General features: G+C 41.9%; 3 protein-coding genes across 3 annotated transcripts in view; 1 reads left to right on the top strand and 2 right to left on the bottom strand.

Moving 5' to 3' along the window:
- LOC139376285 (uncharacterized) overlaps positions 1-27,275 on the bottom strand; it is a 1,125,987-nt gene that overhangs the window by 640,711 nt on the left and 458,001 nt on the right. The window lies entirely within an intron of this gene.
- LOC139376378 (LIM domain only 2 (rhombotin-like 1)) lies at positions 11,455-14,047 on the bottom strand. The gene is made up of 3 exons (XM_071118899.1): positions 13,329-14,047; positions 12,582-12,797; positions 11,455-12,287 (listed from the first exon to the last, which is right to left on the bottom strand). The coding sequence occupies exons 1-3, from the start codon at positions 13,367-13,369 to the stop codon at positions 12,065-12,067; spliced, it is 480 nt and encodes a 159-aa protein (XP_070975000.1). The 5' UTR covers positions 13,370-14,047; the 3' UTR covers positions 11,455-12,064.
- LOC139376244 (caprin-1-like) overlaps positions 25,920-27,275 on the top strand; it is a 43,425-nt gene continuing 42,069 nt past the window's right edge. The window contains exons 1-2 of the mRNA XM_071118571.1: positions 25,920-26,084; positions 27,006-27,179. Coding sequence (XP_070974672.1) covers positions 27,006-27,179 — 174 coding nt within the window. The 5' untranslated portion in view covers positions 25,920-26,084. The remainder of the gene's footprint in view (positions 26,085-27,005; positions 27,180-27,275) is intronic.

Genomic DNA, 27,275 nt, shown 5'->3' with positions numbered 1-27,275 from the left:
CCAGCTGTCTTCTTACCGGGCCACAACAGACTACATGAGCCAACTGTCTTCATACTGGGCCCCAACAGACTACATGACCCAGCTGTCTTCTTACTGGGCCCCAACAGACTACATGACCCAACTGTCTTCTTACTGGGCCCCAACAGACTACATGACCCAGCTGTCTTCTTAATAGGCCCCAACAGACTACATGAACCAACTGTCTTCTTAATGGGCCCCAACAGACTACATGACCCAGCTGTCTTCTTACCGGGCCACAACAGACTACATGAGCCAACTGTCTTCATACTGGGCCCCAACAGACTACATGACCCAGCTTCTTACTGGGCCACAACAGACTACATGACCCAGCTGTCTTCTTACTGGGCCCCAACAGACTACATGAACCAACTGTCTTCTTAATGGGCCCCAACAGACTACATGACCCAGCTTCTTACTGGGCCCCAACAGACTACATGACCCAGCTGTCTTCTTACTGGGCCCCAACAGACTACATGACCCAGCTGTCTTCTTACTGGGCCCCAACAGACTACATGAACCAACTGTCTTCTTAATGGGCCCCAACAGACTACATGACCCAAGTGTCTTCTTACTGGGCCCCAACAGACTACATGAACCAACTGTCTTCTTAATGGGCCCCAACAGACTACATGAACCAACTGTCTTCTTAATGGGCCCCAACAGACTACATGACCCAAGTGTCTTCTTACTGGGCCCCAACAGACTACATGAACCAACTGTCTTCTTAATGGGCCCCAACAGACTACATGAACCAACTGTCTTCTTAATGGGCCCCAACAGACTACATGACCCAAGTGTCTTCTTACTGGGCCCCAACAGACTACATGAACCAACTGTCTTCTTACTGGGCCCCAACAGACTACATGAACCAACTGTCTTCTTAATGGGCCCCAACAGACTACATGAACCAACTGTCTTCTTACTGGGCCCCAACAGACTACATGAACCAACTGTCTTCTTAATGGGCCCCAACAGACTACATGAACCAACTGTCTTCTTACTGGGCCCCAACAGACTACATGAACCAACTGTCTTCTTACTGGGCCCCAACAGACTACATGAACCAACTGTCTTCTTACTGGGCCCCAACAGACTACATGAACCAACTGTCTTCTTACTGGGCCCCAACAGACTACATGAACCAACTGTCTTCTTACTGGGCCCCAACAGACTACATGAACCAACTGTCTTCTTACTGGGCCCCAACAGACTACATGAACCAACTGTCTTCTTACTGGGCCCCAACAGACTACATGACCCAAGTGTCTTCTTAATGGGCCCCAACAGACTACATGAACCAACTGTCTTCTTAATGGGCCCCAACAGACTACATGAACCAACTGTCTTCTTACTGGGCCCCAACAGACTACATGAACCAACTGTCTTCTTAATGGGCCCCAACAGACTACATGAACCAACTGTCTTCTTAATGGGCCCCAACAGACTACATGACCCAAGTGTCTTCTTACTGGGCCCCAACAGACTACATGAACCAACTGTCTTCTTACTGGGCCCCAACAGACTACATGAACCAACTGTCTTCTTACTGGGCCCCAACAGACTACATGAACCAACTGTCTTCTTAATGGGCCCCAACAGACTACATGACCCAAGTGTCTTCTTACTGGGCCCCAACAGACTACATGAACCAACTGTCTTCTTAATGGGCCCCAACAGACTACATGAACCAACTGTCTTCTTACTGGGCCCCAACAGACTACATGACCCAGCTGTCTTCTTACTGGGCCCCAACAGACTACATGACCCAGCTGTCTTCCTCCCCAGACTCTTTTCTTCTCTCTCTCCCTCGCCTTTTCATTTTTACTATCTTACTCTATTTATCTCTCTCCCTATCTCTCTCTCTCTCCACCTCTCTCCCTCTCTCTCTCTCTCCCTATCTCTCTCTCTCTCTCCCTCTCTCTCCCTCTCTCTCTCTCTCTCTCTCTCTCTCTCTCTCTCTCTCTCTCTCTCTCTCTCTCTCTCTCTCTCTCTCTCTCTCTCTCTCTCTCTCTCTCTCTCTCTCTCTCTCTCTCTCTCTCTCTCTCTGTCTGTCTCCCTCTCTCTCTCCCTATCTCTCTCTCTCTCTCTCTCTCTCCACCTAACCTTTCATTCTCATTCTCTCTTTCCTGTAATCTGTCCTTTCTTCTTTCAGCTATTATGTCTTCCTCCCCTCCTTTTCACAGTTGTCTAGAACACATGTGTGAATGTGTGTAGTGATGGATCGAATGATAGTAATGATTATTACTCTACTGTCTGGCTCCCTACTGGCTGGGCCTCATTACTGTACTGCCTGGCTCCCTACTGGCTGGGCCTCATTACCATACTGCCTGTCTCCCTGGTGGCTGGCTCCCTACTGGCTGGGCCTCATTACCATACTGCCTGTCTCCCTGGTGGCTGGGCCTCATTACTGTACTTGCTGGCTCCTTACTGGCTGGGCCTCATTACTGTACTGCCTGGCTCCCTGCTGGTTGTGCCTCAAAACCATACTGCCTGTCTCCCTGGTGGCTGGCTCCCTGGTGGCTGGGCCTCATTACCATACTGCCTGTCTCCCTGGTGGTTGGGCCTCATTACTGTACTGCCTGGCTCCCTGCTGGCTGGGCTGGCTGTGCCTCAAAACCATACTGCCTGTCTCCCTGGTGGCTGGCTCCCTGGTGGCTGGGCCTCATTACCATACTGCCTGTCTCCCTGGTGGCTGGGCCTCATTACTGTACTGCCTGGCTCTCTGGCTCTCTGTTGTCTCTCTGCTGATTGTGCCTCATTTCTGTGCTGGCTGGGTCTCTGCTAACTGGGCCTAATTATTGTGCTTCCTGGCTCTCTGTTGGCTCTCTGCTGGCTTGATGCTGGCTCTCTGTTGGCTTGGCCTCATATCAGACCAGGAGCCCAGGAGACCATAGGCATCCATCAGAACACACACGCCATCTACTGGACACAGTGAACATAACACCACCTCACAGTTGCATGATCCAGGATAATTGGGGTTTCACGCAATGGGTGAGACCTCACCCCTCTGCTCTGTTGGACAAAAACAAGCCTGATCCTCAGTACACACTGTGGTTTCATCCTCGGTAAGGCTCCTTGGTTTCCATGAGCACAGCTGGTTGTTTTTAGGTATACCCGTTGGGCAATGCTGTGACATAGGTACTGAGAGACGAAACAGACCCTCCTCTGCACACAAACACAGAACACAGCATTACACTCCCGGCCTTGTGTGCAGCTGCTAGGGATGACACAAGAGGAACAGAACGCCTTTATTGAGACCCGCTGAGGGTGTGTGTGTGTGTGTGTCTGTGTGTGTCTGTGTGTGTGTGTGTGTGTGTGTGTGTGTGTGTGTGTGTGTGTGTGTGTGTGTGTGTGTGTGTGTGTGTGTGTGTGTGTGTGTGTGTGTGTGTGAGTGTGAGTTTGTGTGTGAGTTCGTGTGTGAGTTCGTGTGTGAGTTCGTGCATGCGTGTGAGTGAGTCAGGGCTGCTCTCTGGAGAAGCTCAGGCTGGAGGGCGCTGCACTGGAGGAGAGCAAGAGGAGAAGAAGGGAATGGAAAGCAGACCAGACCAGGCCAGGCAAGACAAGGCCTGAACCAGGCATGAACCAGGCCAGACCAGACCAGCTTGTTGGTTGCCTGGTCCTGTGAGGCTCTATTCTGTGGGTTTCTGATCTACTGGACGTCGTGAAGGGACCAGGGACTGGCGGCATCTCTTTGTCTCCATTCTCTTCATTAAACCCAATGAACTCCTGTTCACATAACTGGGTTTACTTACTGCTGTACTCCCTTTGTCTTCCCTCCTCCTCCTGCCCCCCCTCCTCCTCCCCTCCTCCTCCCCCTCCCCTCCTCCTCCTCCTCCCCTCCTCCTCCTCCTCCCCCCTCCTACTCCCACCCCCCTTATAACATATTCAGCCCCTCCACCCAACACATCCCTGATACAACATATTCAGCCCCTCCACCCAACACATCCCTAATACAACATATTCAGCCCCTCCACCCAACACATCCCTAATATAATATATTCAGCCCCTCCACCCAACACATCCCTGATACAACATATTCAGCCCCTCCACCCAGCACATCCCTAATACAACATATTCAGCCCCTCCACCCAACACATCCCTAATATAACATATTCAGCCCCTCCACCCAACACATCCCTGATACAACATATTCAGCCCCTCCACCCAACACATCCCTAATACAACATATTCAGCCCCTCCACCCAACACATCCCTAATACAACATATTCAGCCCCTCCACCCAACACATCCCTAATATAACATATTCAGCCCCTCCACCCAACACATCCCTAATACAACATATTCAGCCCCTCCACCCAACACATCCCTAATACAACATATTCAGCCCCTCCACCCAACACATCCCTAATATAACATATTCAGCCCCTCCACCCAACACATCCCTAATATAACATATTCAGCCCCTCCACCCAACACATCCCTAATACAACATATTCAGCCCCTCCACCCAACACATCCCTAATACAACATATTCAGCCCCTCCACCCAACACATCCCTAATACAACATATTCAGCCCCTCCACCCAACACATCCCTAATACAACATATTCAGCCCCTCCACCCAACACATCCCTAATATAACATATTCAGCCCCTCCACCCAACACATCCCTGATACAACATATTCAGCCCCTCCACCCAACACATCCCTAATACAACATATTCAGCCCCTCCACCCAACACATCCCTAATATAACATATTCAGCCCCTCCACCCAACACATCCCTAATATAACATATTCAGCCCCTCCACCCAACACATCCCTAATACAACATATTCAAGCACTTTCGTTCTTTGCCGACGACCAGCGTGCGGAACTCAAGTTTCTGATTATCTAAAGACAACTGAGGATAGCAGTGAGGTTCTGGGATGGAACCACAGGAGCCTTGAGCTGGTCAGTGTGTGTGTGTGTGTGTGTGTGTGTGTGTGTGTGTGTGTGTGTGTGTGTGTGTGTGTGTGTGTGTGTGTGTGTGTGTGTGTGTGTGTGTGTGTGTGTGTGTGTACGCCTTATGGGCTATATTCTGGGAGCTGGATGACATGAAGAAGAGCAACATTATCATGATGATGGGTACCAGCTTTACACACACACACACACACACACACACACACACACACACACACACACACACACACACACACACACACACACGTAACAGTATAACTATACTGTTACACACACACACACACTCACACACACACACACACACACACACACACAGACACACACATGCACACACAAAGGAACAACATCATGTCCTCATTATCGTCATCAGCCACGTATTTCTCTGTTTTGCATTTCATTCCCCCCCTTTCTGATCGTGCAGACTGACTCTCAATATGTAGGCTGAAGGTATCTGACTCTCAATATGTAGGCTGAAGGTACAGTATCTGACTCTCAATATGTAGGCTGAAGCTATCTGACTCTCAATATGTAGGCTGAAGGTACAGTATCAGACTCTCAATATGTAGGCTGAAGGTATCTGACTCTCAATATGTGGGCTGAAGGTACAGTATCTGACTCTCAATATGTAGGCTGAAGGTATCTGACTCTCAATATGTAGGCTGAAGGTATCTGACTCTCAATATGTAGGCTGAAGGTATCTGACTCTCAATATGTAGGCTGAAGGTACAGTATCTGACTCTCAATATGTATCCTGAAGGTATCTGACTCTCAATATGTAGGCTGAAGGTACAGTATCAGACTCTCAATATGTAGGCTGAAGGTATCTGACTCTCAATATGTGGGCTGAAGGTACAGTATCTGACTCTCAATATGTAGGCTGAAGGTATCTGACTCTCAATATGTAGGCTGAAGGTACAGTATCAGACTCTCAATATGTAGGCTGAAGGTATCTGACTCTCAATATGTAGGCTGAAGGTACAGTATCAGACTCTCAATATGTAGGCTGAAGGTATCTGACTCTCAATATGTGGGCTGAAGGTACAGTATCTGACTCTCAATATGTAGGCTGAAGGTATCAGACTCTCAATATGTAGGCTGAAGGTATCTGACTATCAATATGTAGGCTGAAGGTATCTGACTCTCAATATGTAGGCTGAAGGTATCTGACTCTCAATATGTAGGCTGAAGGTATCTGACTCTCAATATGCAGGCTGAAGGTATCTGACTCTCAATATGTAGGCTGAAGGTACAGTATCAGACTCTCAATATGTAGGCTGAAGGTACAGTATCAGACTCTCAATATGTAGACTGAAGGTATCATAAAGTGAAAGAATCCACCAATGACTTGTGAGATCCAGTGGTAGTAGAGTTTTATATGTGGAAAGTGCAGTTGGAATGTAACACACACTCTGGTGACCTCTTCTGGTTTAGATACAGGAACAGAAAAATAGCTACAGTGTGTTGCACTTACAGGAAGTGCTATATCGCTACAGTGTGTTTCCCCATCAGGATGTGCTATATCGCTACAGTGTGTTTCCCCATCAGGAAGTGCTATATAGCTACAGTGTGTTGTCCCTACAGGAAGTGCTACGTAGCTACAGTGTGTTGCACTTACAGGAAGTGCTATATAGCTACAGTGTGTTGCACTTACAGGAAGTGCTATATAGCTACAGTGTGTTGCCCCTACAGGAAGTGTTATATAGCTGCAGTGTGTTGTCCCTACAGGAAGTGCTATATAGCTACAGTGTGTTGTCCCTACAGGAAGTGCTATATCGCTACAGTGTGTTGTCCCTACAGGAAGTGCTATATAGCTACAGTGTGTTGCACTTACAGGAAGTGTTATATAGCTACAGTGTGTTTCCCCATCAGGAAGTGTTATATCGCTACAGTGTGTTGCACTTACAGGAAGTACTATATAGCTACAGTGTGTTGCCCCTACAGGAAGTGCTATATAGCTACAGTGTGTTGCACTTACAGGAAGTGCTATATAGCTACAGTGTGTTGCCCCTACAGGAAGTGTTATATAGCTGCAGTGTGTTGTCCCTACAGGAAGTGCTATATAGCTACAGTGTGTTGTCCCTACAGGAAGTGTTATATAGCTACAGTGTGTTGCACTTACAGGAAGTGCTATATCGCTACAGTGTGTTGTCCCTACAGGAAGTGCTATATAGCTACAGTGTGTTGCACTTACAGGAAGTGCTATATAGCTACAGTGTGTTGCCCCTACAGGAAGTGTTATATAGCTGCAGTGTGTTTCCCCATCAGGAAGTGTTATATCGCTACAGTGTGTTGCACTTACAGGAAGTGCTATATAGCTACAGTGTGTTGCCCCTACAGGAAGTGCTATATAGCTACAGTGTGTTGCACTTACAGGAAGTGCTATATAGCTACAGCGTGTTGCCCCTACAGGAAGTGCTATATAGCTACAGTGTGTTGTCCCTACAGGAAGTGCTATATCGCTACAGTGTGTTGTCCCTACAGGAAGTGCTATATCGCTACAGTGTGTTGCCCCTACAGGATGTGCTATATCGCTACAGTGTGTTTCCCCATCAGGAAGTGCTATATAGCTACAGTGTGTTGTCCCTACAGGAAGTGCTACGTAGCTACAGTGTGTTGCACTTACAGGAAGTGCTAAATCAAATCAATCAAATCAAATCAAATCAAATTTTATTTGTCACATACACATGGTTAGCAGATGTTAATGCGAGTGTAGCGAAATGCTTGTGCTTCTAGTTCCGACAATGCAGTAATAACAAGTAATCTAACTAACAATTCCAAAACTACTGTCTTGTACACAGTGTAAGGGGATAAAGAATATGTACATAAGGATATATGAATGAGTGATGGTACAGAGCAGCATAGGCAAGATACAGTAGATGGTATCGGGTACAGTATGTACAAATGAGATGAGTATGTAAACAAAGTGGCATAGTATAGTATAAAGTGGCTAGTGATACATGTATTACATAAGGATACCGTCGATGATATAGAGTACAGTATATACGTATGCGTATGAGATGAATAATGTAGGGTAAGTAACATTTATATAAGGTAGCATTGTTTAAAGTGGCTAGTGATATATTTACATCATTTCCCATCAATTCCCATTATTAAAGTGGCTGGAGTTGAGTCAGTGTCAGTGTGTTGGCAGCAGCCACTCAGTGTTAGTGGTGGCTGTTTAACAGTCTGATGGCCTTGAGATAGAAGCTGTTTTTCAGTCTCTCGGTCCCAGCTTTGATGCACCTGTACTGACCTCGCCTTCTGGATGATAGCGGGGTGAACAGGCAGTGGCTCGGGTGGTTGATGTCCTTGATGATCTTTATGGCCTTCCTGTGACATCGGGTGGTGTAGGTGTCCTGGAGGGCAGGTAGTTTGCCCCCGGTGATGCGTTGTGCAGACCTCACTACCCTCTGGAGAGCCTTACGGTTGAGGGCGGTGCAGTTGCCATACCAGGCGGTGATACAGCCCGCCAGGATGCTCTCGATTGTGCATCTGTAGAAGTTTGTGAGTGCTTTTGGTGACAAGCCGAATTTCTTCAGCCTCCTGAGGTTGAAGAGGCGCTGCTGCGCCTTCTTCACGATGCTGTCTGTGTGAGTGGACCAATTCAGTTTGTCTGTGATGTGTATGCCGAGGAACTTAAAACTTGCTACCCTCTCCACTACTGTTCCATCGATGTGGATAGGGGGGTGTTCCCTCTGCTGTTTCCTGAAGTCCACAATGCTATATAGCTACAGTGTGTTGCACTTACAGGAAGTGCTATATAGCTACAGTGTGTTGTCCCTACAGGAAGTGCTATATAGCTGTAGTGTGTTGCCCCTACAGGAAGTGCTATATAGCTACAGTGTGTTGTCCCTACAGGAAGTGCTATATAGCTACAGTGTGTTGTCCCTACAGGAAGTGCTATATAGCTGTAGTGTGTTGCCCCTACAGGAAGTGCTATATAGCTACAGTGTGTTGTCCCTACAGGAAGTGCTATATTGCTACAGTGTGTTGCCCCTACAGGAAGTGCTATATAGCTACAGTGTGTTGTCCCTACAGGAAGTGCTATATAGCTACAGTGTGTTGTCCCTACAGGAAGTGCTATATAGCTACAGTGTGTTGCCCCTACAGGAAGTGCTATATAGCTACAGTGTGTTGCAAATACAGGAAGTGCTACGTAGCTGTAGTGTGTTGCCCCTACAGGAAGTGCTATATAGCTACAGTGTGTTGCCTCTACAGGAAGTGCTATATAGCTACAGTGTGTTGCAAATACAGGAAGTGCTACGTAGCTACAGTGTTTTTCCCCTACAGGAAGTGCTATATAGCTACAGTGTGTTGCAAATACAGGAAGTGCTACACAGCTACAGTGTGTTTCCCCTACAGGAAGTTATTTTTGCAAGAGTGTTTTGCCCCTACATGAAGTGCTATATAGCTACAGTGTTGTCCCTACATGAAGTGCTATATAGCTACAATGTTGTCCCTACAGGAAGTGCTATATAGCAACAATGTGTTGTCCCTACAGGAAGTGCTATATAGCTACAGTGTGTTGTCCCTACAGGAAGTGCTATATAGCTACAGTGTGTTGCCCCTACAGGAAGTGCTATATAGCTACAGTGTGTTGCAAATACAGGAAGTGCTACGTAGCTGTAGTGTGTTGCCCCTACAGGAAGTGCTGTATAGCTACAGTGTGTTGCCTCTACAGGAAGTGCTATATAGCTACAGTGTGTTGCAAATACAGGAAGTGCTACGTAGCTACAGTGTTTTTCCCCTACAGGAAGTGCTATATAGCTACAGTGTGTTGCAAATACAGGAAGTGCTACACAGCTACAGTGTGTTTCCCCTACAGGAAGTTATTTTTGCAAGAGTGTTTTGCCCCTACATGAAGTGCTATATAGCTACAGTGTTGTCCCTACATGAAGTGCTATATAGCTACAATGTTGTCCCTACAGGAAGTGCTATATAGCAACAGTGTGTTGTCCCTACAGGAAGTGCTATATAGCTACAGTGTGTTGTCCCTACAGGAAGTGCTATATAGCTACAGTGTGTTGTCCCTACAGGAAGTGCTATATAGCTACAGTGTGTTGCCTCTACAGGAAGTGCTATATCGCAACAGTTTATTTTCCCTACAGGAAGTGTTATATAGCTACAGTGTGTTGCCCCTACAAGAAGTGCTATATAGCTACAGTGTGTGTCCCCTACAGGAAGTGGTATTTCGCAAGATTGTGTTGCCCGTACTGGAAGTGCTACACAGCTACAGTGTGTTTCCCCTACAGGAAGTGGTTTTTCTTCGCAAGAGTGTGTTGTCCCTACAGGAAGTGCTACATAGCTACAGAGTCATTCCCCTACAGGAAGTGCTATATCACTATAGTGTGTTGCCCTTACAGGAAGTGCTATATCGCTTCAGTTTGTTGCCCCTGCAGGAAGTGCTCTTCAAGCATTTCGCTACACTCGCATTAACATCTGCTAACCATATGGATTTAACAAATACAATTTGATTTGATATAGCTACAGTGTGTTGTCCCTACAGGAAGTGCTATATAGCTGTAGTGTGTTGCCCCTGAATCACGCTTCAGCACCAGGCAGGATGAATCTGGATGAATCTGGGTTTGATGAATCTGGGTTTGATAGGAGAACGCTACTTGCCCGAATGCATAGTGTCAACTCTAAAGTTTAGTTTAGGAGGAATAATTGTCTGGGGTTGTTTTTCATAGTTTGGGCTAGGCACCTTAGTTCCAGTGGAGGGAAATCTTAACAGTACAGTTACATTCTAGATGATTTTGTGCTCCCAACTTTGAGGCAACAGTTTGGGTAATGCCCTTTCCTGTTACAACATGACAATGCCCCCGTGCACAAAGCGAGGTCTATACAGAAATGGTTTGTTGAGATCGGTGTGGAAGAACTTGACTAGCCTGCACAGAGCCCTGACCTCAACCTCATCGAACACCTATGGGATGAATTGGAACGTCAACTGCCAGCCAGGCCTAATCACCCAGCATCAGTGCCCGACCTCACTAATGCTCGTAAGGCTGAATGGAAGCAAGTCCCTGCAGCAATGTTCCAACTTCTAGTGGAAATCCTTCCCAGAAGAGTGGAGGCTGTTATAGCAGCGAAGGTGGGAACAACTCCATATTAAATGCCCATGATTTTGAAATGAGATGTTCGAAGAGCAGGTGTACTTTTGGTCTTGTAGTGTAAATAAAAAAAAGATGATACTTTTATAAAAATGTATCTTTGCTCCAGCCAACGAATATAAAATGTATCCTCTGAAAAAAGAGGATCCGTGGTCTACTAAATGTAACATATTTTAATGAGGGTTTAATTAAACAGATATATATATATATATATATATATATATATATATAACAAATATCCCAAAGTTTTTGAGCCATATTGAAAGAAAAGAAAAGTTACAAAAACAAAACACATAAACATTGGAAACTTGTCTTTTGAACTTGGCCACTAGGGGGCGCATGCGGACTCCCCAAACAGACCTTTACTTTATGAAAGTATTACTTCAGAATGGACCAGACCTTTTTGGACATAACACTTTATATTTATTCATAACAAATGTCATAATACATATTTCTCTAGAGGTGAAATAACAGTGTTGGACTACAACAAATTCCAGTGACATCGCTCATCATTTAGCTCAATGAGCAAATCTCTATTACACTGTATGATGCAAGAAATATTGAGGTTTCTGCAATGAGCACATAGATTATTGCATTATTACATTTTCCTTTGTTTTGCATTGAAAGGGTGGAACCAGTTCTCCATTCACTGGTGGATCGAGCCTTCATTTAGCCTCCAGTACAGATCAATGGTGAAACAACTCTCTTCAAACATCTAACAGATTTGAGAGGTACAAGAGAGCCTGTATGTGGCGACCTTTGTCCGAAAGTTTGAGATCTATTATCTTGCTGTACATCTGGAGATATTTTATCATGCTGTTGATCCCAAATGGAGAGATCACGATCACAATCAAAACCATCTCATCTTTGTGTTCTACAATGTTCTAGAGTTTTCTACAACCTGTTTTTGAGGTGCTCTGGAGTGTTGTAGAATGTTCTAGAGTGTTCTACACCATGTTTTTGAGGTGTTCTAAAGTGTTGTAGAATGTTCTAGAGTGTTCATGAATCTGCTAAACCATGTTGTTGTTGAGTTTGGTCCACTCAAAGATGTCCTGCTCACACACAATGTCTGAGTTGATGAGCAAGTAACGGTCCCCGACACAGAAGTGTTTCTGGCAGGCCGCGCATTTAAAACACTCCAGGTGGTAGACCTTGTCCCTCACACGCATGGTCATCTCAAACGCTCTGATTCTCTTCTCACAGCTAGCACACAGCCCGTCCTGTCCAAACAGCCTGGGAGGGAAGGGAGACGAAGGTGTATAACTTCCATGGATAAGCATTAATAAACCATTATAAAGAGTTTACATGCTATTGACTAATTAATATTTTGGCATATTTGTATGAATTTTGGAAACATTTAAAATAATTTAAATTTAAATTTAAATTAATTTAAATTATTTATAAAATAATTTATATGGGCAGGATTTCAATTACTTATTGACTCTTGGGGGTGCCCAACAGTAAAATATCTAACTCTGTTTTTTGGGGTGAGGGCATATGGTAAATGTCAGCTGTAAAGTGTCTAACCTGAGGTAGTCTCTGCGACAGAGCTTACGTCCCAGTTTGTAGTAGAGTCTTCGTCCCACCTCTCCCAGTCTGCAGCCACACAGGTCACAGCTCAGGCAGTCCTCATGCCAGTACTTCTCTATGGCTTTCAGGAAGAACCTGTCCCCGATGCTCTGCTGGCAACCCCCACAGTTCAGGAGGGACGGGGCCATCTGTAACACCTCGTCCACCGGCTCCCTAGGGGGAACGAGGACAAGAGACAGATGAGGAAATGGAAGAATACAAGTCCATAATAAGAAGGCTGTGTGTGTGTGTGTGTGTGTGTGTGTGTGTTCTACCATGTAATATGCACATATTATTATTAGTTTAACCCACAGGATGGAGCCATTGACCTATATACCAGTGAGTGCAGCACATAATCCCTATGACCTGTTCATACAGCCAAACTATGTACTGACAAAAGGTCACGACATTCATCAGCCTTCTAAATAGACTTATATCGTTCTTTATAATGATCCCTTTCCCATTTATTGGTGCTTCCTTTTTCAATTGGTTCTTTCATGATGTTGTATTTGAATTGGATTGAACTCTGAAGAGACTTTGGAAACTGCCACTGGCCTATTGCGTTTGCTTATTTCCAAGCAACTATTGTAATTTGCGTAATAAGACATTCTACAGCAGTATCAAGTAAACATTGAAGGTCCTAAGATTCTATTATAGCCTATTCTATTCTATTTCAAGGAAACAGCCGACTGGTACGTCACTTACTCGTTAGCCTCCATCGTCTTCCTTTCAATTGCAGATGACATTTTCCCAGTATGTTTTATTTCTCAGGCTGACATCAAGATGTTCCCGCTTCTCTTCTCTGTGATCAGCCTGGCAGGCCCACGCCACGGTCACAGTTAAATCTTCAGAACACGCGTGTAACGGTAAATGTCGAAGGGACACACACTGCACCTGCTCTGATATAATGTCGCCCTAGACGTCAGTTGCGCGCGGAATTTGCCTTCATTTTATATGACATAATTTCCATCAGCAGTCTATGTCCAACGAAGATCATCCTGACATGTGACGCATTTTTAATGATGGAGGCTATTCTGTACATTTCCTCAGGCAATTGAGAAACCGCGGTGAAATTCGGTGTAGCCTTCGTCTTTCATAAGTGCATTTTTTTATTCCATTGCGACTGTATATATGTCTTCAAACCCTAGAAGAACTAAAATCAGCAAAGGTTGCTTGACTGAGTCTCCCCTTCCTCTTCAGTTCTTATTTATATTCCCTTCTCCTCCAGACGCGCTCTGTCCTGAGAATGAACGTTACCGCGGTTCCGTTATTGAGCGGCTGCGTCGTGCTTTTAAATACCAGCTCCTGCCCCCTAGCTCGGTCTCTGGTTTCGTTTCACCCTTCCTGCTCACGACTACTTGACAATGGGGGGAAATCGCTCTTAAAGCGACAGATAGCCAGCCCAGAGCAGAGCTCGAGAGCTCAACTCCTTCATGCATGATTGAAGAAGTAAGTCGTGACAGAACTTGGGGTCACGAAGTGTTGCCTCGAGTTCAAGTGGTGTCTATATGTCTAAATGGCAACACAAGTGAGATAAATAAAAGCCTTTTAGCTTATTTGTGTGAAACATTCTCACTGCACTGTGTGGTCGTCTTATTAGTGCCTGTTTATTTATTGTTTGTTTCATTCCTAATAGGTCAATTACCCAACAGTCAAAATAAAATGAGGAGCAATCATAACATAAATACATTGCTCTGGGTACAGCAGCTCCTGGTGGAAAACCCCAGGTTGGATCATCATGAGCCTTGATGGTGCGTCCATTGCCTTTTATTGAAAAGCATGTTGAAATGTGCCATGGTACGTGTTCTTTTGGACAGGGCTTTTCCTCAGCAGTTTTATGATATCACATTGGACGAGTAACATTTGCGTTATAGGAGCATTGGACTTGGTTAACATGCATATATATCATTACAGTCTGAAAAGGGATCTACAACTCTCATGTCCAAAAAAATAAGGTTTATTTAACCAGCAGAAAGACTCCCTATCTCTCTCTGTATAATCTGTGTTCTTACACCCATCCTCAACCAACGTCCTCAGGGAGCCTTCCTCTTATCTGCTGCCAGGGTCCCAGGCAAGGCTGGCTGTTAGAGGGAGGGAGACACACACAGCAGTTGGACTGAGCTGAGAGATAAAGCACCTTGCCTACTGCAACACCCGGTTTATACACACTTGTCAGGCATTAATAATCAATCATCATCAACCCCAATTTCCACTGTTACACTACTGCTGATGGTGGGTGGACCGAATACAGCCTGAGAGTGCCAGTCTGTTTGTGCTATCATGCCAACTCATTGTCACTCATTGTCATGCCACTCAAGCTGGCACTCAGGCTAGGCCGAGTGTACTCCTCCCCAGGCAGATGCTTGGTTAAATGTAGGTCGATTACAGCCTGTGGCTAGATTCTGGCTGTTAGGTTGTGTTGTGGGTTTTGTTGTGTAGGCCCAGTGACCACACAGAGACAGAAGCAGAGCTGAGAAGGCCCCGGAGCATAGCTATGTCTAGTGGAGATCTAATGCAGAACAGCTTTGAGAGACAGAGAGATTACTATTCAGAGTTACATGATCACAGAATGGAACACAATTCACAGTTAATGAGTTCTAGAACACCAACCAAGACATTTGGTTAGACAGGAATCTATTTTTTTTTTTTTTAATTTTTACCCCCTTTTTCTCCCCAATTTCGTAGTATCCAATTGTTGTAGTAGCTACTATCTTGTCTCATCGCTACAACTCCCGTACGGGCTCGGGAGAGACGAAGGTTGAAAGTCATGCGTCCTCCGATACACAACCAACCAAGCCGCTGCTTCTTTAACACAGCGCACATCCAACCCGGAAGCCAGCCGCACCAATGCGCCGGAGGAAACACCGTGCACCTGGCCACCTTGGCTAGCGTACAAGGCGCCCAGCCCGCCACAGGAGTCGCTGGTGCGCGATGAGACAAGGACACCCCTACCGACCAAGCCCTCCCTAACCCGGGCGACGCTAGGCCAATTGTGCGTCGCCCCACGGACCTCCCGGTCGCGGCCGGTTACGACAGAGCCTGGGCGCAAACCCAGGACTCTGATGGCACAGCTGGCGCTGCAGTACAGCGCCCTTAACCACTGCGCCACCCGGGAGGCCTAGACAGGAATCTTAATGGGCTAATGAGTTCTAGAACACCAACCAAGCCATTTGGTTAGACAGGAATCTTAAGAGGCTAATGAGTTCTAGAACACCAACCAAGACATTTGGTTAGACAGGAATCTTAAGAGGCTAATGAGTTCTAGAACACCAACCAATACATTTGGTTAGACAGGAATCTTAAGAGGTTCTAATGAGTTCTAGAAGACCAACCAAGACATTTGGTTAGACAGGAATCTTAAGAGGCTAATGAGTTCTAGAACACCAACCAAGACATTTGGTTAGACAGGAATCTTAAGAGGCTAATGAGTTCTAGAACACCAACCAAGACATTTGGTTAGACAGGAGGAATCTTAATTAAGAGGCTAATGAGTTCTAGAACACCAACCAAGACATTTGGTTAGACAGGAATCTTAAGAGGCTAATGAGTTCTAGAACACCAACCAAGACATTTGGTTAGACAGGAATCTTAAGAGGCTAATGAGTTCTAGAACACCAACCAAGACATTTGGTTAGACAGGAATCTTAAGAGGCTAATGAGTTCTAGAACACCAACCAAGACATTTGGTTAGACAGGAATCTTAAGGGGCTAATGAGTTCTAGAACACCAACCAAGACATTTGGTTAGACAGGAATCTTAATTAAGAGGCTAATGAGTTCTAGAACACCAACCAAGACATTTGGTTAGACAGGAATCTTAATTAAGAGGCTAATGAGTTCTAGAACACCAACCAAGACATTTGGTTAGACAGGAATCTTGGAACCTTTATTTGAAATAGGGTTTTATCTTATCTGATGACAAGTGATTTGGAGAAGAACTTATGATGTGTACGAAAATAGATTTTGGAGTTATGCCTTGACTACCTTTTGTTTTTCACTTTAAATTGTATCTCAAACAAAAATCATTGAGTTAAACGTTTAACAAACCATACAACTCTACACACAGGACTACTTTTAACAATTTCCTCAGAAAAGTGTCCAAAAACACATTTTGTGGAAGAACTGTGCAGATGCAAACTTTGGTAAAGGAAATACGGTCAAATCTACCTCAGGTTTTTATGAGACTACTTTCTTTTTTTATACGGTTAAATATCTGCTCTGAATGAAGATTTCTTTGAAACCCAAAACCCAATTTGATGTGCTCCTATTAACTTTACATGTTGGTGCTCATGGATCCTTTGATGGAAAAGGGGAATCATGATGCCCTTATCCAGAGGAACCAACAACACAAGCTTCATCATATACAGTGGCACACAAAAAAGGTGCTATCTAGAACTTAAGAAGGTTAATCGGCTGTCCCCATAGGAGAACCTTTGTTGATCCAGGGAGAACCCTTTTGGTTCCAAGTAGAACCGTTTGAATTCCACGTAGAACCCTTTCCACAGAAGGTTCTACATGGAACCCAAAATGGTTCTACCTGGAACAGAAACGGGTTTTGACCTAGAACCAAAAAGTGTTCTCCTATGGGGACAGTTGATGAATACATTTAAAAAACCTTTGTCTAAGACTGTAGTCTAGTCTTCCAAGGGCTATAGCAGACAATCCAAAGACTTTGTGACAACGCAGTCAGCATATCCCCAACAACAGTTGGTGCTGCTGTGAAGATGAATCCACTACTTAAAACCATTCACCATTTCCTGTGGATTTGACAGGGCAGGCCTAGAAGGATGTGCAATAACTAAAGGTGTCAGCATGCTTCAGTTCGGCTGGTGCCTAGAAAACCGAACGAGTGTGCTCGCATACTCCCTTAAAAACCTTTGTTTGATAAACAAGAGAAAAAAAAGTGGCAATAGTACTGCTTGTCCATTTTGAGACGCCGTAGCCAGTGTGCACTTCCTCAAAATAGTCTGAATTCATCTAAAATAACTCAAGAAATCTGTCATACATTTGTTTTTGTAGAGTAGATCTTATTTGCGCAATTTTACATCACAGAAGAAGAGCTGAAGCTTTCCTGGGTCTACTTTTTCTACCGCTTACTCTCAATCGCTCCACTGACTCCGCTGTCTGACTGCAGTTGGCTCAAACTGATAGGCGGCTGAAGAGGCTGATAGAGCACTTGAGAAAATTGAGGTCTGTACATTAGGGCATGCAACAGGAAACAGAAAGTGAGCCTTTCTTACTGTGCAAGTCTAGATAGTCCCTAAATGTTTCAGTCCATTTTGGTGATAAAAGTGGGAATCAGCAGTTGAAACAGTAACAAAGTGTGTCCCCGTCACTGTTTCGGTAAAAGGCTGAGGGATGGCGCTGGAGAAATGTAACCACTCTCAAATTTAAAAACAGAGCTATAGATGCAAGGACTGACCATCCATGATATCATGTTTTGAGGTTATACCATAATTGTTTACATTTACTTTGAGGCATTTTTAAGTGATATTCTTCAATAATCAATGGGTACATACTATCATTGATTTATATGTCCATAAATGGATGTCACAACTGCAGAATGCAACTTTAACGACCACAACCCTGGTTTGTTGTTCTGAGTTCAATAGGTGGGAAGGAATCCAATAGTCCTCTAGGGTTTCCTTTGCAGCTTCTAAAACAAATGGTGTATGAAATGACAACACGTTATATTACCATGGTAACGTGACAACAGGTTATAATATACTGTAACTACATGGTAACACGTTATAATATACTGTAACTACATGGTAACATGTTATAATATACTGTAACTACATGGTAACATGACAACACGTTATAATATACTATAACTACATGGTAACATGTTATAATATACTGTAACTACATGGTAACATGACAACACGTTATAATATACTATAACTACATGGTAACATGTTATAATATACTGTAACTACATGGTAACATGTTATAATATACTGTAACTACATGGTAACATGTTATAATATACTGTAACTACATGGTAACATGTTATAATATACTGTAACTACATGGTAACATGACAACACGTTATAATATACTGTAACTACATGGTAACAAGTTATAATATACTGTAACTACATGGTAACATGTTATAATATACTGTAACTACATGGTAACATGACAACACGTTATAATATACTGTAACTACATGGTAACATGTTATAATATACTGTAACTACATGGTAACATGTTATAATATACTGTAACTACATGGTAACATGTTATAATATACTGTAACTACATGGTAACATGGTAACATGTTATAATATACTGTAACTACATGGTAGCATGTTATAATATACTGTAACTACATGACAACACGTTATAATATACTGTAACTACATGGTAACATGTTATAATATACTGTAACTACATGGTAACATGTTATAATATACTGTAACTACATGGTAACATGTTATAATATACTGTAACTACATGATAACATGTTATAATATACTGTAACTACATGGTAACATGTTATAATATACTGTAACTACATGGTAACATGTTATAATATACTGTAACTACATGACAACATGTTATAATATACTGTAACTACATGGTAACATGTTATAATATACTGTAACTACATGATAACATGTTATAATATACTGTAACTACATGGTAACATGTTATAATATACTGTAACTACATGGTAACATGTTATAATATACTGTAACTACATGACAACATGTTATAATATACTGTAACTACATGACAACACGTTATAATATACTGTAACTACATGGTAACATATTATAATATACTGTAACTACATGGTAACATGTTATAATATACTGTAACTACATGGTAACATGTTATAATATACTGTAACTACATGGTAACATGTTATAATATACTGTAACTACATGGTAACATGTTATAATATACTGTAACTACATGGTAACATGTTATAATATACTGTAACTACATGACAACACGTTATAATATACTGTAACTACATGGTAACATGTTATAATATACTGTAACTACATGGTAACATGTTATAATATACTGTAACTACATGGTAACATGTTATAATATACTGTAACTACATGGTAACATGTTATAATATACTGTAACTACATGGTAACATGTTATAATATACTGTAACTACATGGTAACATGACAACACATTATAATATACTGTAACTACATGGTAACATGACAACATGTTATAATATACTGTAACTACATGGTAACATGTTATAATATACTGTAACTACATGGTAACATGACAACACGTTATAATATACTGTAACTACATGGTAACATGTTATATTATACTGTAACTACATGGTAACATGTTATAATATACTGTAATTACATGGTAACATGTTATAATATACTGTAACTACATGGTAACATGACAACATGTTATAATATACTGTAACTACATGGTAACATGTTATAATATACTGTAAATACATGGTAACATGTTATAATATACTGTAACTACATGGTAACATGTTATAATATACTGTAACTACATGGTAACATGTTATAATATACTGTAACTACATGGTAACATGTTATAATATACTGTAACTACATGAAAACATGTTATAATATACTGTAACTACATGGTAACATGTTATAATATACTGTAACTACATGGCAACATGTTATAATATACTGTAACTACATGGTAACATGGTAACATGTTATAATATACTGTAACTACATGGTAACATGTTATAATATACTGTAACTACATGTTAACATGTTATAATATACTGTAACTACATGGTAACATGTTATAATATACTGTAACTACATGGTAACATGTTATAATATACTGTAACTACATGACAACACGTTATAATATACTGTAACTACATGGTAACATGTTATAATATACTGTAACTACATGGTAACATGTTATAATATACTGTAACTACATGGTAACATGTTATAATATACTGTAACTACATGGTAACATGTTATAATATACTGTAACTACATGGTAACATGTTATAATATACTGTAACTACATGGTAACATGTTATAATATACTGTAACTACATGGTAACATGACAACACATTATAATATACTGTAACTACATGGTAACATGACAACATGTTATAATATACTGTAACTACATGGTAACATGTTATAATATACTGTAACTACATGGTAACATGACAACACGTTATAATATACTGTAACTACATGGTAACATGTTATAATATACTGTAACTACATGGTAACATGTTATAATATACTGTAACTACATGGTAACATGTTATAATATACTGTAACTACATGGTAACATGACAACATGTTATAATATACTGTAACTACATGGTAACATGTTATAATATACTGTAAATACATGGTAACACGTTATAATATACTGTAACTACATGGTAACATGTTATAATATACTGTAACTACATGGTAACATGTTATAATATACTGTAACTACATGGTAACATGTTATAATATACTGTAACTACATGAAAACATGTTATAATATACTGTAACTACATGGTAACATGTTATAATATACTGTAACTACATGGCGACATGTTATAATATACTGTAACTACATGGTAATATGACAAGACGTTATAATATACTGTAACTACATGGTAACATGTTATAATATACTGTAACTACATGGTAACATGTTATAATATACTGTAACTACATGGTAACATGTTATAATATACTGTAACTACATGGTAACATGTTATAATATACTGTAACTACATGGTAAGGCAGAAACAGATCTGGCTACCAAGCTATCTGAACTTAAAGACAGTCAACCCTGTTGAATGGATATGATCTAGTATACAGGACTGTTATTCACCGACCAAGGCTTTTGGCGTCTAACAGCAGAAAATGGGAAACAAACAGTTAATGATCTTTGCTAGATGACCTTTTGGGAAGTGGTGTCACTCATATCTGGCTTCCTGTTTTGTGCTGTTTGGCGTTGAGAGAGAGAGAGCATTATGGAGTTGAAGGCTGTTGGGTGGAATTTCAAGGCAAGTGGAAAATATAATGGGTCGGGGCTATTAAGCGAACAGTAAAACTATTTGTCGTTGATACCACTTGTCACTCTCTGTAATCATATAGTGAACTATGGAGATTAGGTCAAGCTCATTGATCGGCATGAAAGTTGGGGATTTTAGTCGGTCACAACTAGCCTGGGCCCAGATCTGTTTGTGCTCTCTTCCCAACTCCTATGGTCACTGTGTTATAGGAGTTGGCAAGACAGCACAAACAGATCTGGGGCCTGGCTAGGTCACCACATGGACTACATCCCATACAGAACCTTTTATTTAACCTTTATTTAACCTTTATTTCACCTTTATTTAACTTGGCAAGTCAGTTAGGAACAAATTCTTATTTACAACGACGGCCTACCAAAAGGCAAAAGGACTCATCGGGGTTAGTTTGGCAGCTGGGGTGAAAGAGGAACGATTACGATAGAGGAAACCAAGTCTAGATTTAACTTTAGCCTGCAGCTTTGATATGTGCTGAGAGAAGGACAGTGTTCCGTCTAGCCATACTCCCAAGTACTTGTATGAGGTGACTACATCAAGCTCTAAACCCTCAGCGGTAGTAATAACACCTGTGGGAAGAGGGGCATTCTTCTTACCAAACCACATGACCTTTGTTTTGGAGGTGTTCAGAACAAGGTTAAGGGTAGAGAAAGCTAGTTGGACACATGTAGACTCCTTGTTTTCTTCTATTTAAAGCATACATCAACTGGCAAGACACCGTGGTCATCCATCACAGACTGTCCACACACACACACACACACGCACACACGCACACATGCACACGCACGCACACACACACACGCACACACACACACACACACACACACACACAGGCCTATTTCCTGTAACTAGAGAGAGAGTGCTCTGGACACTGTGGTGAAACTGCAAACTCTTGAGCAGCAATAGCCAGGCTACAGCTTCCTGTCTATAATCTGAAGCAAATCCATTATTGGTTTATTTTTGTTTAAGTTTAGTTCACTTCTCTTAGATGATTACACCATTACCGTGGTGAACTTTGAGAAAATAGACTGGAGAGAGAGGAGAATCGAGTTGATGGTTTGACAAACTCCTGCTGATAAGGGCAGAGGTCAGAGGTCAGAGCTTTAGCCAGGGTTGTGTTAATTATGCATAAAATGGAAGAAAGCATCCTGAAACAGGTGGGGACTACCTGGACTTGTCCAATAAGACATTGTATTTATTGCTAATTGAACATTACCCTGGCCTCTTTACAGTAGTTTAGAAAATGGAGGACAAACAGTACAGCCCTGCTGTCTAACTGGAACAGAGCAGGTTACCATGGAGAGGAAATGAGTCACTGGTTGAAAGGGAGCTTCACTTCCCTTAGGGAACCTCCCATAATCAGTATTATCACAAAAAAAAACAGCCTTTCAATGGGCCAGTGCAATCAAAGAGCAGCGCGGCCATGTTAACTGCTTCCTGAATAAGCCAAACAAAACCTCATGAAGGCTGATTCCACATTCTTATGGACTCTGGTTAGTTTGTCCTGTTGGAGAGGTTGATGTTAAATACAGGCTCTGACTTGAAGAAACAACATCCGAATGTATTTCAGAGGGACGTTCATTTTCATGGGAATAGAGAACACCCCAGAGACATTGAGATAGTTTTATCTCCATTTTTTTTTCCAAATGGAGGAGAATTGTTTGTGTAGTTAACTGTCATGTTTCCAAATTGTGGAAATGCCAATAATTATGTATGTTATGGTTGGGTTCTGCTGCCAATGACTGGAACGAATGGCAAAAATCGCTGAAGCTGGAGACTTATATTTCCCTCAGTAACTGTAAGCATCAGCTATCTGAGCAGCTAACCTATCACTGCAGCTGTACATAGCTCATCTGTAAATAGCCCACCCAATCTACCTACCTCATCCCCATATTGTTTTTATTTACTTTCCTGCTCTTTTGCACACCAGTTTCACTACTTGCACATCACCATCTGCTCATCTATCACTCCAGTGTTAATTTGCTAAATTGTAATTACTTCGCTACTATGGCCTATTTATTGCCTTACCTCCTCACGCCATTTGCACTCACTGTATATAGACTTTCATTTTTTTTCTATTGTGTTTGATGACTGTATGTTTGTCTTACTCCATGTGTGTTGTTGTTTGTGTCGCACTGCTTTGCTTTATCTTGGCCAGGTCGCAGTTGTAAATGAGAACTTGTTCTCAACTAGCCTACCTGGTTAAATAAAGGTGTTCTCAACTAACCTACCTGGTTAAATAAAGGTGTTCTCAACTAGCCTACCTGGTTAAATAAAGGTGTTCTCAACTGGCCTACCTGGTTAAATAAAGGTGTTCTCAACTAGCCTACCTGGTTAAATAAAGGTGTTCTCAACTAGCCTACCTGGTTAAATAAAGGTGTTCTCAACTAGCCTACCTGGTTAAATAAAGGTGTTCTCAACTAGCCTACCTGGTTAAATAAAGGTGTTCTCAACTAGCCTACCTGGTTAAATAAAGGTGTTCTCAACTAGCCTACCTGGTTAAATAAAGGTGTTCTCAACTAGCCTACCTGGTTAAATAAAGGTGTTCTCAACTAGCCTACCTGGTTAAATAAAGGTGTTCTCAACTAGCCTACCTGGTTAAATAAAGGTGTTCTCAACTGGCCTACCTGGTTAAATAAAGGTGTTCTCAACTGGCCTACCTGGTTAAATAAAGGTGTTCTCAACTAGCTTACCTGGTTAAATAAAGGTGTTCTCAACTAGCCTACCTGGTTAAATAAAGGTGTTCTCAACTAGCCTACCTGGTTAAATAAAGGTGTTCTCAACTAGCCTACCTGGTTAAATAAAGGTGAAATAGAAATAAAATGAAATGTAAAAGCTGAGGCATAATGTTCAATTCATCCACACCTTTGAATCAACAAACCAATAGAAGAAAAGCCGGATAATCCAAGTAGGACTTGTGACCAAATAAACTTGATATCACTTTTAGTAACTGGTGTATGGCCATTATTTTAATTGTATTTAACTATGCAGTAGTAATAGCAGTAGTAGTATACACATAAGGTTCAGGAACTCCACAATACTTTTGAGCTAACATTCTATAATAGGTGCAGGAACTCAAAAGAGTAGAACATTTGATGTGCCGGTCCTCAGTTCCGGTGAGCCATGGTGCACAATTTAAAAGCAAAAACAGGTCAGGAATCTTGGTCACCAATCTGACAGTCATAGGCCTACGGTATACAGTACAGTTACTTTCCATGGCAAGTGTTGGGGAAGCTACTCTGAAAATATAGTACCAAACTACCAAAATATACACCAAACTACCAATTACTTCACATTGGAATAAGTTAAGTTAACATTAATAAAAATATAGTTTACTTGACTAAAGTTACTTTAATAAAGTAGTTTACTAAATCCAAACGACTTTGTGAAAAGTATCGTATCTCAATCTGAAACGTCATAGAATACAAATGGCAAAAAAACAGATCTGGAATCAGATGTTAACAGAATGTGTAATTTAGCCTATTAAAAACTAAGTTTCAAGTGAGAATTAGGCAAGTCTAATGCTGAAAAAGAAAGGAAATTCTTGCCTAGTTTTGTCATATTTTCTCTTCTTTTTTGCAATAAAATGTAGTGTGTAGTTCCAGTAGTTAGCCACTGCATGGCAAAAAAAAGTAAATAACTACTGAAACACTACCAACATTTTTATTTAGTTTGTTCAACTACCACCAAGCTACTGCAAAAAGTCAATGAAAAGACTCGTTGAACTAAATGTTGTTCAGGACTCCCAAACACTGTCCATGGCTCATTACTGCCCCCTGCTGATCTACAGTAGATTCATCGATCTCATCACCAAACATTTTAACACTCAGAACTGTCGACTCAACAATGTCACAGTGTCATGTAGCTAGCAATAGGCTACATTAATCTGAAAAACTTCAATTTAAATCACTGCACTGATTACAGATACTGTAGCAGCATTGTACAGTGCCAGAGCGCACACTCAAGTTAGCTTGAACAAATCAATACAAGTTATTTTGCAGATTTTGCAGATTTTTGTGGGGCGAAGATTTGCTATGCACATTTTTGGGGCCGTATTAGAAAACGTACTATCTGTTATGTACATTTGAATATTTAATCAACATCGCAATAACAGTCTTTCACAAGCTGGCTCTATATTGTGTTTTTATCTCCCAGTTGATTTGTTTAGATCAGATCAGTCTGGTTCGTTCAGTCTGGCATATCGTTGGACAGCCGAAAAGGGTCCTTCTTCTTTATAAAGAGTTCCTTCACTAATCACACTGTCTCAGTTGTCGGTGAGGCCGGCTGGGCGGATCCTCACTTTTGAAAGAGAAAATAAAGCAACACAATAAAAAAATAAATAATAATATATATATTTTTAAACGACCTTGGCTATTGCATTTCTCTCGTGAATAAGCTTCCCCCAGTGGATACATAGAGCATAAAGGTAAGGGAATATAAAGCTAGCCAAATGAACCTATGAGACAAGGAAAGCATAGCTTATTCTAGCTAATGATATGCTAACTTTAGCTAGCTGAGTTATGGGCCAGTGTGGCTGTATCACAGCTAAAGTTCCTTGTTAAAGCGATGATGTATAGCTAGCTAATGAGCCACAATTGCTAAATCGTTTAGTTATTAACTAGCTAACGTTACATCTACATTGAATTTTCTCCTTTGATCATAAGTGTGAGATATTTTTTTAGCCTAGATTTAGCTAATGTCACTTAGCTGGGTAATCTGCATGGTTGAACATCTGCTAGCAGGTAGCTAACGGTACGGGCCAGATAGACGATAAGGCTCTTGGTACACGGGCTTTATGCGATGATCGGCTCATTTAAAGTTAGCTAGCTAGCTTATCATCTCGGTGACTTTGAGCTGGACGTGTTAGCGAGCTAGGTCAACTAATATTCTTGAAATTGGTTAACAAGTTAATTAGTTATTATTATTATTTTTTTTTTAAATGGTCCGGCGGAGCTGGCTGGCAACACTTGGATCCGTTCAATCAAGTGGATCGTGTATGTAACTAACTACTTGTCGGACTTAGATGTTATATTCCACCATGACGCTCATTGTGCACCGATCCAACGCTGTATTAAAACGGCCATACTTATTCCTCCCTCCTGGGCAAGTGAAATGGCTGACATTATGTGAACTTTCTTATGCTCAACCACGATTTAAAGTTGGCTACACCCGTAGTTATTTTGTTAGATGAGTGGGGTGGTTTCCTGGACACAGATTTAAGTCTAGACCTAGACTAAAAAGCGAACTCGATGAGTGTCTGGGGGAAAACTATAAAAATCCATCCATTGTTACTTGTCTCCACCTCCATAACTAACTTATTGATGTACCTCTCGCTTTGTCTATTCAGATGCCCTCAGCAATGAATGGTAACAGGACAGTGCAGTCGGCCAGCCCAGATGTGGGATCTGCTCCTGGACAGATCACCTTGGGCGGAGGGCAGTCCTCTGGGGCCCAGACCGAGGCAATGAAGCAAGTCCTGGGCGTCGTAGACAAGAAAGTCCGGAACATGGAGAAGAAAAAGGCAAGTCTCCTTTTATTTTGGGGGAATGAAACTTTCACAATTGTGACGAGGTTGAAAAGTGCCTCTGTCTTTTGATACCCCCATTTTTTTTATTTT

This window comes from Oncorhynchus clarkii, chromosome 2 (genome assembly GCF_045791955.1).
Source record: "Oncorhynchus clarkii lewisi isolate Uvic-CL-2024 chromosome 2, UVic_Ocla_1.0, whole genome shotgun sequence".
In the NCBI taxonomy this organism is placed as follows: domain Eukaryota; kingdom Metazoa; phylum Chordata; class Actinopteri; order Salmoniformes; family Salmonidae; genus Oncorhynchus; species Oncorhynchus clarkii.
Note: the sequence above shows the minus strand (reverse complement) of the source record. Positions and strands in the feature narration are given on the sequence as shown.

Excerpts from the sequence above, each read along its gene's own strand:
- LOC139376378 (XM_071118899.1), bottom strand. The coding sequence starts at position 13,369 with ATGTCATCTGCAATTGAAAGGAAGACGATGGAGGCTAACGA. Across the intron at positions 12,798-13,328 it reads AAGACGATGGAGGCTAACGA|GGAGCCGGTGGACGAGGTGT; the intron begins GTAAGTGACGTA and ends CGTTCCCCCTAG. Across the intron at positions 12,288-12,581 it reads TGTCGCAGAGACTACCTCAG|GCTGTTTGGACAGGACGGGC; the intron begins GTTAGACACTTT and ends CTTCCCTCCCAG.